Below are 14,167 nucleotides of genomic sequence, written 5' to 3' on the forward strand. Positions count from 1 at the left end.
AATAATTCAAGGCATTACGGCCCTCTTGTCAGCTATTCTCCCAGTATGTCAACAGCACAGATGTTAATATGACAGAGACGTTGATTAAAGAATTTGTCCCCAATCATCGGTTCATACCACTGAACTGTAGAACTGCAGAAACGTAGAAATAACAGCACACCTAAAGCCCCTTAACATACTGCAGGTTATAAGCTCTTGCTGTGGTATGCATGTTTCCTACAAGCTGCTCTTAACTGGACAATACATTTAATTTGTGAGTTTAAAAGCACCACAGGATTTGGCGCTCAGTGTCATTTTAACCAGAAGTTATGGCGTCTGATAATTATTTATTCTGACTCCCACGTCTTTTCAGCTGCATATTCCATGAGGATCATAGTTCATCCTGTTGAAATAAGCATAAAAACAAAGATTTGTTGCAGGAGCGAATATATAAAACATTAATAACAGTAAATAAGAAAAACAACAAATGTCACAGATGTTCATCACCTCGGAGGAGCATGATGTTTGCTCCAGACTGTTTCATGTAGGAGATAAAACCAGTGCTCACTAAGATAAAACCAAGTAGGATTGAAAATTTCCCTACAATAATTTTAATCTGTTCTGATGCTAAAAGAGACATTTCTATAGAAATTGAGGGAATACTATAGAATTACATAATTTATGTATCTTAAATAATATTATCCTGACTTTGTCACAGTGGCACATTTACCCCAGACCTGAAGCTCTGGTTCTGATCGGCTGAGGTGTTCAACCATGCAAGTAATTTGTTCCTTGGGGGTCGGCATGTATTCCAGTTAAGATTGAATCTGGAAGAGCTGTTGCCCATCAAGCCTCATTTCAGAAAAAGCGACAGCTGAAGCCACTTCCTGCCCGTTGTGCATCCGCATCACTTTGATTAAGGGAGAAGTCATGGGCACTGCACTAAAGAATGGAGAGCTGCTTCACTGAATTCAGCTGAACAGCACCACTGTAAGATAGTAACACATTTTAATGTGTTAATGTGTATGTGCGTAATGACCATAACAAACACATGCCATGATATTATTGTATGAACAACGATGTGGTAAATTATTTTCTCTGTATTGCACTATTTTGGATTTATGAATTCTTATTTATCATATATGTTTATTACATGTGACGATTGTGGTATTTAACTTTATTCTCTTTCAGCAAATCAAACTGTTTTTCAGTTTGTTAAAGAGGCTGTGAGTTTGTTTTCGTGTTGCTGAGAATTGCTATTTATTCTCACTCCAAATATTTGCCCCTAGGGAATCGTGGTCCAAAGTAGAGTTGTAGATGTTACGATCAGGACAACGCATACACATATAAAGTTTTTTGTGTCCGTTCAATAACTCTGATTATACAGTGACACTCAGGTAAACTAAAAGACAGGGTCACACACAAACACACACACACACACACACACACACACACACACACACACACACACACACACACACACACACACACACACACACACACACACACACACACACACACACACACACACACACACACACAAGGACAAGTAGATAGAAATGAACTGACACATTCAGTCTTTATTGTTCGGCTTTCCATGCAGTTGCTGCTGCATTCCATGTATGCCTGTGGTTGATTAAATTTAAGACGAAATATTTGCTTATATATTCTTTCCTCACTACAGACATAAATATCTGCTGTGATGTAATTATGATCATGTGTTATTTTTTCCGTTGATAGCTGAAATCAGCCAAGTGAGATTTGGCTCTATGAACATTTCCTTTTATTTCAGATTAGCATTCTAAAAGATTTTTTTCTATATCTAAGCTCATTAATATCAGCAGTCATCGGATTTCCACACAATCAGAGAATGTAAATGAACGGCTTGTCTCCACCGCCAGGCTTCTGACAGCGCTGTCAGCCTCGTATAATTGAAGAGTGCATGGCAATAGAGGTTGTTTCATGGACCTCAGTGATAGCATATTTAAAAGCCCATCATGCTGTTTCTGCATTGTTATCTGTACAGTGAAGCACAGTGATAAAACCATCTAATTTGGTATTTTTTGAGGTATGAGTATTACATTGGACCAAAAAGATGATCATCAACCCAAGAACAATAAAAAAGGAGCCACACAAACCCCTGTATATCAATGAGAGTGAGCTGGAGACGGCGAAAACCTTCAAGTTTCTTGTCACCTACATTAGCGAGGACCTCACCTGGTCTCACAATACAAATCATCAAGAACTCCTAACTGAGATTGTACTTCTTGAGGAGACTGTGAAAGTTTGGCATGTCAACCAAAACCTCATCTCCTTCTACAGATGTACCATAGAGTCTATCATGGTCTGGTCCCCATGTAGAACACACACTCTCATCAGATACCGCACACATCCACAAAACGCACTCTTTAGACTCCTACCATCGGGCAGACTCTGCAGGAGTTTGAATTCCAGGATTACAATGCTGGCAAGAAAGTTCTACCCACAAGCAATCAGTCTTTTCAATCAATAAGTCATCGCATGCAACACACATACTGTACATATTCATAATATTGTATTTTCATTTCTTCTGTAAATTGTTTATTGTGGGGGTTTTTAATTGTTCCTATTGTTTTACCAGTTCATTTAATTTTTAACGTCATCCTGTTAGCGAGAATGAACAGAATAGTATAGTAATGCGTCTTATAATTACATGTTTGCTGTGCTTACAACCATAAACCTTGAGATGGAGCCCAGAAAGCAAACCGCTCCTGTTAGACTAACACCATCGATGTCAGAAACATGGACTAATGAACAAAACAAAAAAACAAAAAAGAACAACAACAACAACAACAACAACAAAGCATGTATTTGTGATAACATGGGATAACATTAACTTTGAGACCTTAAACAGCTCAGAAATCAGTCGTCTATAGCTGAATAAGAGAAACGTGACAGACACGGGTATAATTATGTGAAGCAGTTTTACTGTAGCTTCCATCACAACAGGTGCAGAAAGTTTTATAGCATCCATTCAAATCAACAAACCAGATTCAATCACGACTTTCTCTTACAATGATGGTTTTACAATGAGGGTAGCATTTGACCTCCTTGCCAACAATTGTTTTCTTGCCAAGGTTTTTGTGGCACTCATCAACATGCAAATTTATTAGAACTAAACTGGCTCATGATAAGCCACTGATTTGCCACAAGTACCCCAAATACATCCATGGAAATGTCTCCAAAATCTCACCATACAAGCAAAAAATTATTCAGAAATCAGGCTAGTCACATGCTCTATTTGTCTAAAGAAATATTGGAGCCTCACATCAATGCTGAGGGAGGTAATTTAGACAGGCAATGTAACTGAAAGGAGACACATCCCAGCTATTAAAAAGCAATTTGAAGAGCGGAGAAGAAGTCACAAAAGCAACAGATGTCACGGAAAGAGAAGAGGATCCGTGCTGCTCACCACCTGCACCACAGTAATGTCTGTCTGTCTGTCTGTGAGTGGCCAACAGGAACACACAAGCAGATGATAATTGTGTCGTAAGAACAAGTGTAAATCCTCTGTGAAGTCACACGTTGGTTTGTAGGCTAGTGATCGTATCTAGACAAGCAGCCGGGGGGGATTGATTGGATATAGCAATGCACCCTTATCCATCATCTATTTTCATCTAAATAGGAACATAACTTTTTAGAAGGAAAATATTTACTGAGGTAATAAATCAAGTGTCATTTTCTTGTAAGCTTATATAAAATCGGAATTCCTTTTGAACCCATAATATCGTAGGTTCCACATTCATTGCACATTCCAGACCAAGAATCTCCATTTCAAATCTTCTACAATCAGACACTCATACAAAAGGAGTGTGAAAAATGTTCTTGTCATCTGACCCAAGTTGACATAATTTTCCATTCCTCTGGAGTTGACAGTTTAAAAAAATGTTCCAATTACAGCTCCTTTTTGCACTTCTACTCTCCTATGAGATCAGTCCCAGATGATCTCCTGGGAAAGTATTTTTCTCTCCATTATTCTCTAACTCTTTGTGGGTTTTCTGATGAGTGATGCAAGTTTAGGGGGACAAAGAGAAGGGATGCTTTTTGTCTCATGAATGCAGAAGCATGTCCGATAACTACAACACATATTCAAACACCAATTTCCAACATTTTCAACACCTGTTGCCAGCTTTTCAAGTCATTAAAAAAACTTTAAGGTCATTGCATGTTCGTTAATGTATCTATTACAACAGAAAGTGAGATCATAATTACTATTATTTTTGTGACCTTGTGCAAACTGTTCCTCTACTGATTCCCTAAAGACATCTGGTGCCCAGAGTCTCACAGTTTCATCTGGCGAAGCAAAAAAACGATCAAACATCTCTGGGCCGAAATGATCTATAGTCAACCTTAAGATGAGTAAGAATCCAGTGCGGTTGAAAATAAATATGCAAATGATCATGTCTGGGTGTGTTCCTTAAACTGACGTCATCGGCCAGATTATTAATGCAAAGCCGCATTCTGATTCATTCAACCTGTTTTTCATCAGTAAATGAAGAATTAAGTCTTCAGTAAGAGTAAAATGACATAAATATTGTTTTCATCTGATTAGATTCAATGAACTGTCTGTGAAAAGACTAAATGTCAATGCTTTAAATTGATAAAAAGTAGAATTAAATACTTAACACAAAGAAGACCTTTTTTTAAAAAAAAGTCTTTTAGTTTATTAAACCTGAACAAACATGTGTTGATAAAAATGATATGGAAGTGCCGAATGACTGACATGAATACTAAATTTAAAAATAGCTGACAAAAAGAATACAGAATTGTGCAGGACCATTTTATGGTGAAGTAGCTTTTTGAAATGCTGAGAAGGTGAATGTGATGGAGCTGTGGAGTGAGATCTGCACATGACTGTACCTTTGTCATGTTCTGATCAGGCTGGGGGTACATTAGCTTCCTGCCCGTGAAGCACAGAGTGAACGCCTCCTGATTTAGACTTGAAAGAGAACCTTTTCAACTGATCGGCTGATATTTATGCAGCTCTTTGTCTGAATTGGTCAGACCTGTTCATTTGATTTGCTAATCAAAACACTGTAATTTGTGAAGTACATACTTGTCATCCACCCACACCAGAATAAAATAATAACATTGATTTGCATCTGAAGATCACATTTAAAGGCAGATCCAGGGGTCCATACTCCATTTATGATTCTCCACGCTGTAAGGTAAAGATATATTTGTCTATTTTAGACAAGCTTTCAACGTGTGTCTTGCACAGATTGAAGTTATAATTAACAGGGTTACATTTAGCCCATAACAATGTGGAGAAAACGGGGGGGGAAATTAGTCATTTCACCTGAGGGAACAAATAACATCTGTGAAACAAATGTGGAAGAATTTGGCCAACATCACTGAACGGGATAATAACAAGATGGGCAATCAGATTAAGTGCCTTGTAGAGCAGTTTCTTTTCCCAAGGTCTGTCAGTGGACCACTTAGCGGTGCTGAAATGCACTTCAAAACGATGAAGCACTGTAAAAAGGTTGAGATTTAAGAGGCGTGCATGTCGGATTCTCTGCAAATCTCTATAACATCCCTCTGTAGGTTCATAATCATGTTTATGTCTACATCAGCCTATGACAAGTAAATATAGCTGGTTTAATTCTTCATATAATATAAATCTGTTGGCTGAATATGAGACAAATATATTTTTCAGGTGAATCTTGGTATGATCAGTTCTAAATGGAAATTTTAGTAATTAAAAATATCACAAATGACTGGCTCACATGCATCTCTATCTTCACATGAGTTTGATCACATGTTCTAGCCATCACCAATCAGGGTGCACAATACATCTTGATATGTGGTGATCACATTAGAGTGCAGCACGCCCAGCTGCTCCCCTTTTCATACCGCATCTTTCCTAACACCTGTCCCATAAATCTCCTGACACATTCACAATGTGTCAGCACAGCTTCTATTCTCAGAAGCTTTTTTTTTTTGTTTCTCCTTATTTAAACAGGATGTTGACAGTCAGTCAGGTTTAGGGGGGATAAGAAGAGAGGAGGAATACTATCGGGGGGAAATGAAGGGACCGGTGATTAAAAGTTTCCTGTTCTGATAAGTGAATGTTGACGCCCATTAAACCAGTGCGAGTGCAGCCTGTTATGTGGAACACGTAAACACATTCATCTATTTTTCACACCATTTACCAAATGTCCAAATGTGACAAATGTCCAAATATGACTCACTCACATGATGAAGACTCACTCAAGATGAAGAAGGACAAAAACAAGAAGATGAGGAGCAAACATATTGACAATAGTCATCAGCATTAGTTGTTGTATTAGGGCAATTTTTGACTGATTAATTTTTTAAAAAGTGGTAATGTGTTGGGAAACATTTGTGATCATGTGTAGTAATATGTAGTGTTTGCAAGATTACTGTAAGTACATTAACAATGATGTAATCCAACATCAGAAATATCCTGTGTTGTACAATTATCCTCTTTTACCTCTGTTTCAGCTGCATTCTCCTGACGCACATTCCACTACTGCAGATACTGTAAAAATGAATAATATATAACAAAGCCATGATTCTCTGGAATTAAAGCAATGCCTCAATTCTCACGGAGCGCCTGAATGGTGCGAGTGTGTTGTTTGCGAGTTTGCAGTGTGTGTGTGTGTGTGTGTGTGTGTGTGTGTGTGTGTAGGACTTTTACAAACGTGTCACTTTCTCTGGGTCCAAACGTCCACTGATTGAAGCTGAGCGCTGTGATGTGTGTGGTTTGAAGTGATGCCACAAACAGCAGCAACAGGGCATGACAGATGTCAGGCTCTGATGTGAAATGCCAACAGGAAGAGTCACTAGCTGATGTGTAAGTCCATCTTAACGCAAATGTATCACAGACTCATTGAATCAAACAAAATAGGAGTATCTATTTATTTGGGCTGAAGCCCAAGAACACCCGACAGACTAGGGGTAGAGGATGATGGAAAAACTAATGTAATGTTTTTATTTCTCAAATTTTTATTGTAATATGAGAAGAAAATAATTCCATGTTCCTTTTCACAAGAGGGCTTGAAAATGGGTTGAATCAGACGACTTTTAATAAATACTAATCATGATGGAAGAAAATAGCTCCTTTAAATCATAAAATGAACAGTAAAGTCAATAGGAAGTTGGAATGGAATATACAATGCAGACATCTGCAAACACTACATAGATCATAACCTCATTCAGATTTCAACAGGTTTACCAAAATCAAGCAAAGCAATACTGAGCTGAATGTGAAAGTCTGCGACTCACCAACAGACCCAAAGTTCATTCCAGTAAGAAATCATTTTGTTTCCCCAAAGCAGTTCACGAAGTTTGTGACCAGAAAAAGAAGAAAAACTCTGGAGAAACTCTGACTGAGAAGTTATAAACAAGTTTGAATTTTAGTTTAACCACACACTAATGCCAGAGATAGAGCTGGTGTATCTCTCCTTCACTGGCCAAACAACACTGGCGGCTCTGAGAAACACTGAATATCACTTATTACCAACAAACTGGTTTATCATTGTTAAGCCAGAGTGAATCCTGCTCTACCAATGTGGATAAGCTATGGAAAATTACAACCATGAGTCTCCTTTTGCATCATGCGGCTAAAAATATGGATCTCAGTGTCTTTCGCTTAATTTGTTTTAGTCGTCATACAGCGTCTTGCAATGTCAGTGAACAAGAAATGACATGGTTGCGTTATTGACATGTATGTACATGTATTTGGTGACCTGATTAATCCTACGTTCCTTGGTTATGAGGTTAAATACTGGCCACAAAGTGTCTTTTATGACCAAAAAACACAACAATTATTAAGCATTTCAATAGCAGCAACAACACACAGAAACAAATTCCCTTCTCTGACCCTTTGGAGCCATCGGGATCACACTGTTACCTCAGTACATGCCTTTACAGTGAACACAGGCATTCTGTAATAGTAAGGTACTTGACAGCATGAAAGTATATTTCGCTGTTTCACCAATTTAATGGCCTTTTCTGTGGGTATTCCTCAAATCACTGACTTCCTGTTGCAATGACAGATGTTGGGGTCAAATAAAGGTGCAGAAGTCCAAGAATGCCCGCTGTATGAACGAGGCAAGTTAAAGCTGGGTTGCGTTTCTAGAGTGAAATGTTCTATGCCAAAATGTTCTACTTTGAAATGCTCTGTCATGGAGACATGGTCCTGGACTTCCCCTTCTTCTGGCCATCATCACCTCGCCATGAGACTACCTGCTTCCCAAAGTCTTCGAGTTGTCTGTGTTTATATCAAACCTGCTCCTTAACTTTCCTCGACATCTTTTCTCCACATCATGTAAATACGATTGGCAGTGTTCTTGATGTTCTGCTTCTTTCTGGGCATTTCCGACTCTTATTTAGCAATTTTATTAAACATTTGCCAAAATTTTCATTTAATGCTGTAAACATTTTATTGCGTGCACTGGTGCAACTGAAATTTAGCAGCTTTGATTAAATCAAGCAGGAGGTGTGTGTGAAGGGAGCTGTGTTATGTTGTGCTGTTCATTAATGGTTGCTGTGCCCACATCACAGTTGATTTTAATTCACTTGGCCAGTCTTATTTTATCTGTTTTCTGAGGCCAGACGTTAGCCAGGAGCAATGCATGACCCTGTCTGAGCTACAACGGTTAACATCCTGGATGTCTTTCCTCTGCTCCTCATCAGCTAATATTTTAAGCAACACGATCTGGACCTTATAAGAACTTTTGCTTTCCAACACAGAAACACAGAGATGGAGCAACAAAAATCCAGAAAAATAATAAAGTTGCATTAAATTCTGGATTTTAATATTTTATTTTACCTCTACACCCTCAATAACCACCATTAAAAGCACCAATGAGTGCAATGTTAGTGCTAGATGATCACATAATAGGGCACAACAGAGAAAAAAGTAACAGTCATATTGAGAGTCTGCAACCTCAGAATTACCACAAGGGTTTCAATTATCCTCACAGCACCGTGCGATCCAGGAGGCTGGCAGCTGGATAACCATACAAATCAAACAAATTGATTCAATTCAAGTAAAGCTGAACACATTCAATTGAATGCAGTCCAACAGAGAAAGAAACATCATCATCCTCATCTCCATTCTCATAACACAACTTGAGACAGTTATCATCCATTAAATAAATAAATAAATAAATAAATAGATGAATGAATGAATGATGTTTCCTACAGCTGAATAAAAACCCTGCATTAGCTATAACAGCTCTGTTTTTCTGTGATGTTTCTAAACCTCTCTAAGAGACACCAGAGGTGGTCGTCAAGGTTTCTGTGTGAATCCAAATTGGATAGTTACTGATAACACAGTGAAAGTTCTGCTTGGTGTGATCTGACAGAACGGATCTTCAGTAGCTGTAAGTTACATTTGTTTGACTGGTGTTTTAAGAAAATGACCAGGATCAGTTACATAGTTACAGATACAGATATATACGAACATAAGGAATAGTAGAGAAATACTGATGACACTTCTGCTCCTCTCATTCCTGCTAATAATAATGAAGAATTAGGGGAACTAATGAAGTACAAGCACAGTTCAGTGTATTCTATAAGTGTAAATGGTAGCCACGGTAAAGGGATTGCATAATACTATAACTGTATAACCGCTCATCTATTCATTCTATTTCTCTTTTTCTTTCTCTTTCTGTCTCATCCATTTTACTGTCTGGCTGAGTAAAAATGGAGGTACAGGATTTTACTTAGTCAGAGTCTTCACTCTGGGGATGTAAACAAGATCTTGGCGCTGGGGCCTCCAGGTGCTGTGGGGCATCATAATGTAGTGTGTAAATGTAGAGACACACAAACACAGAAGAAACCTCCAAGGATAGACGTGTCTCTCACTGGGTGAAGGTTTTGCAATCAAAACAGGAGTTTCTCATACTGCAGTTGAAGTAAGCATCTTGCAGAAGTTTTCAAGAATACGAATATGCTGTACTTCATTCAAGAAAGAATGCAGAGATGATAATGAGAGTAAGACACCCCACATGTGAGATTAAATGCTGTGAAGTTGCTTTGTTTTGATGGAGATTTTTGGGATGAAATTCCTACCTGTGACTATTAGATGTCAATCATAGACAGTGTCAGTGTTTGGGTTTGTGTCCTCAATGGTCCTTAATATCGATCGTCCTCCAAATTTGAGGTTGTCATTTAAGATTTGAGGCCCTCAACCCTAACCCTGGTAATGATAATAGTGAAAATTAAGAAAAATAACAGTAATGAATAATACCCCCCTAAAAAAAACCAAACAAACACCAAAACAAAACACATAATAAAAAACAACCCAAGAGATTCGAACCTTGGGAATTGAACCCCCAGTGTAAACCACTGTTTACAACTTATGGTCTCTCTCTTCCTGTGAAAGAAGCTGACCTGTTTAACAGACACTGCCTACAATACATTTAATATAAGCAGTGGTGGATTATGCAGTGCTTAGAACATAGAGTACGTGCTGTCCATCTGTGGAGCTCACATCATTCATATGACTGGTCTGCTGCATAGTGCAGTACAAAATACTGCATGGACACGTTATTTTGTACTGATTACTTGATTGTCTGATCAGACATTCATTCTATGAGCCCAAAACACTGAAACTGTTTGCTTTGTTTTTGCCTGCAAATGTATATATTTGTTATTGGTATTATTGATTGACTGTATAATATCAAACTTGGTATTGGTAATCACACATCTATACACACAAGGCTGCAGTTAGTGAAAATCGTTGACACCAGTGAACGTGTCTAAGTTTCTGGTAGTGTTAAAGTCACACAATAAAATTTTCTGTACCGACTATTTCACTAAAAATGTTCTTGTTGCACTTCTGACCCTCAGGACATCATCATGACGGCATCTCCAATCTGTTTCTCAGATCTTTTGTGAGTTTGAGCATAGTGTATACTGAATATAGCATATTTCTATCACTTCTATGCCCTGCTGATAATTTCCTCACTTACACTCTACTAAATGGTAAAGGTAAGGTTAGAAATCAGACCCCCGAGAAGTAAATATGTCTGTACAAAAGAGCAGTCCACTTCACTAACAGACCTGTATTCATCTGAAGAAATGCGTGTTTACCCTCCTGCTGCAAAAGTCGATAGATTCTGATTCATGACTCTTGAGATGGGTTTGAACAGCGCACCAGAACACTAAATCAATCACCCCTCAACATGAGTCCAACACAAAGTCCCGACTCTGGAAATGAAGATGTGTTTTATCATGCATTCAATTTTCTCCTGGGCAGCACACATGTCCTATGTAAGGCTTTAGATTATGTAATCAACATTTCATTGGCTGCTTGCTGCTGCATTGAAGCAGAATGTAAATGATTTTCCTTTTATTTTGGAGAGAACCACTTACAATTACTTTTTCATTCCGTTCACTGTTATTGATGACACTATACTTTATTTGACTTTGTGTGCCGGCATCTCTGCAAGATTTAACCAATTACTGATGTTCATTAGTCAAGTCTGTGACAAATCAATAGATTGGGTTGGTCCCCATTATAATTACGACGGCAGATGTAATAGCCGTCAGCCACAGAGGACAACATCGTCTTCCATCACTGCTGGAGCGAAACACAGAAATCAGCCTTAGGACGAGATGTGATGAGGTAACATTAAAATACTTGATCAGGATCAATAAGCTTCAGGGTAGACTGTTCAAGTGTCTGATTAAATAAATACAGATGGCTCCTATTTCATCCTTATCAAAGCCATGAAAGCAACAATGAGCTTTGCTTACTGAAGGACTGCATCTTTACAAACACTTTTAACTGTGATGAACCTGCGTTACAGACATTCTGCGCCACTAAGGTAACACACATATTCAGAGGAGACATGAGTTTAGGAGCGGCTACTCATGTTGCCTCATAAACTGTTAAATGATGCGTTAAACCTTTATGACAGGTACATTCTATAAAATGCTCTAACTGGAACATCTGTTGCTGTGGTGCAGGCAACGGTGGAATGACTCGTCAGAAGACTATCCAGGCGCTTCACTTATTTTATAACATCACATATATCCAATGCAGTATATGGAAAAAGTGCACTAAAATGTGAGTGTTAATTCATATGATCAGGCATTGCAAAAACAAGATAAAGCCAATTCAAGAACAGATGGAGGAGAGTCGGGAGAAACCCTGAGCAGAAATCAAACAGTGACATCTGAGCTTAGCACTGAATGTTCAAGAAAAGCTGTGTCTGAGTTGGATCACAACAAATTGCAGCAGCGTTGCTTAACCATGAAGCTGTTTCTATTCCACTGTGACCTGAGGGGAACTTCAGCACTCAGATGCTCCTGTCTTCTTTGAACGTACCCAGCTCGAGTGAATGCATTTCTGCAAATTAAATGTCAACATAACACATGAAATCAGTATTTCAGCCCATTTCACAGTTTTATACTGTAATACAAGCAGGGGTTGCATAAGCATCATTTCCTGAACTAAAAAAAAAAGAAGGTGAGGAAGGGAAATAACGAAACAGGAGTTCGATTTTTATCCACGTGTTTTCATCTTGAATAAATAATAGTATAAATAGTATAAAACAAGTCGCATCTGTCACTGTGCCTGCAGTGCACCATGGTGAAATGCACGACTTGTCAGTGTCAGATCAGTACCGTGAGGCTGAAAGACAGACAACAGCAGCTCCACCGCGCGGTGGCCGCATGACCCCACCTCGGGTGTAGGAGCTCTGTTTGCGCTACGGTGCAAAATTAATAAGCGCATCATTCACAACTTTGCAATAACCATCTCATTAGTAATGAAAATAATGGATTTTTTTTTAAAAAAAGGACCTGGAGCGACTCAAACAGCATGAGCTGCAGCTCTGGCAGCTACGGGGGAGGGGAAATATGACAACAAGCAAAGCGAGCAGGGCGCAAAAACATCTTTTAAAACCCCACGTTTAACTTCACCTACCTCCTCCACTGTGAGGGGCATGCAGATGCGGTACTCCTTCATCAACATAGTCCTTGCACTCCGGTGATGGTAGCACAGAGGAATGTATAGGTTTCTGGTCGACCTTGTGATTTATATTTAAAATATTTACCCCAATAAAACTATATAGGTCAATTTGGTAATTCACTTATTTCCTCCCTCACTTCTGCATCAACAGAACCTCCAGCACCGACTCCGCTAGTGCTACGTGAGTCTCTACACTCACAGATCCAACAAAGGTCTACCAAAAGGAAAAGATAAGCCTGCTGCAAAAATCCGTTTCATAAACTACGGCTGCAGTGGATCAGGTCTGCAGTGAGGAAAAGTGTGAAGATCACAACAAACTTAGAAACACGCAGTCTTGTTTCCCCGGAGAAGGAGCTGTCCGTCGCACCTCGCCTCCTCAGCTCGTCTTTTACGCGCTGGAACTTAAGGGCAGTGGACGTATCTGTGAGACTAGTGCCCCTGGGAGTCCTCCTCCTGACAGCTCCGTCCAGGGATGAGCAGCAGTGTGTGGAGCCGCTGCGTAAAGTGAGGCAGACAGGAAACACGAGAATATGACCCTCAGTCTAAAAGCATGGCAATACAATAAAATAAGAGCGCAACCATTTATAGACTGTATGAAATAGTAGTATATAATGGATCTGAATGCAACGATTGATTTGAATGAATGTTTTCGTAAAACGATCAATAAATTATATTTTTAAATAGATCGGAAGTCCTGAGTGTTTCTCGGATTCTCCCACGGAGACGCACCGCTGGATTCTTCGAGGATTACAATTCACGAACACGTGATGCTGAAAAATCCACTTTAACCATTCAGTGCACATTCAGTGTTACATGTGATGTAACACAATTGCATTGCACAACTGTTTAAGACAATGAATCAGAATGTGAGCACTTTGTGTTCTTTTGAGGTTTTGTCGATGTCGTGGTAAAATTTTCTTTGGATAATCACAAATACTGAATCGAGAATAAAATCTTAGAAAACTAAGACGCTGCTTGGTTATTTTATTCAACAAATGACTTGCTGTTTTAGAGAAAACAGATGAACACCTAGTAGATTAAAGATAATCCAAAAGCAAATCTTTAATGACAAGTATACGTGGGTGTCTAAGCAAAGAATTTAGAGTGCATCATAAATTGTCTCAACCAGCCGGGAGGATTAACACAAAGTAACAACATGGTTAATATATAATTATGTAATCAACTTTCAAATCA

At 38.8% G+C, this 14,167-nt stretch overlaps 1 protein-coding gene across 1 annotated transcript in view; it reads right to left on the minus strand.

Moving 5' to 3' along the window:
- pitpnc1a (phosphatidylinositol transfer protein cytoplasmic 1a) overlaps positions 1 to 13,438 on the minus strand; it is a 36,470-nt gene extending 23,032 nt beyond the window's left edge. The window contains exon 1 of the mRNA XM_068336944.1: positions 12,929 to 13,438. Coding sequence (XP_068193045.1) covers positions 12,929 to 12,976 — 48 coding nt within the window. The 5' untranslated portion in view covers positions 12,977 to 13,438. The remainder of the gene's footprint in view (positions 1 to 12,928) is intronic.
- Positions 13,439 to 14,167: the final 729 nt, after the last annotated feature.

The sequence above is a fragment of the Antennarius striatus genome, chromosome 16, assembly GCF_040054535.1.
Source record: "Antennarius striatus isolate MH-2024 chromosome 16, ASM4005453v1, whole genome shotgun sequence".
Lineage (NCBI taxonomy): Eukaryota > Metazoa > Chordata > Actinopteri > Lophiiformes > Antennariidae > Antennarius > Antennarius striatus.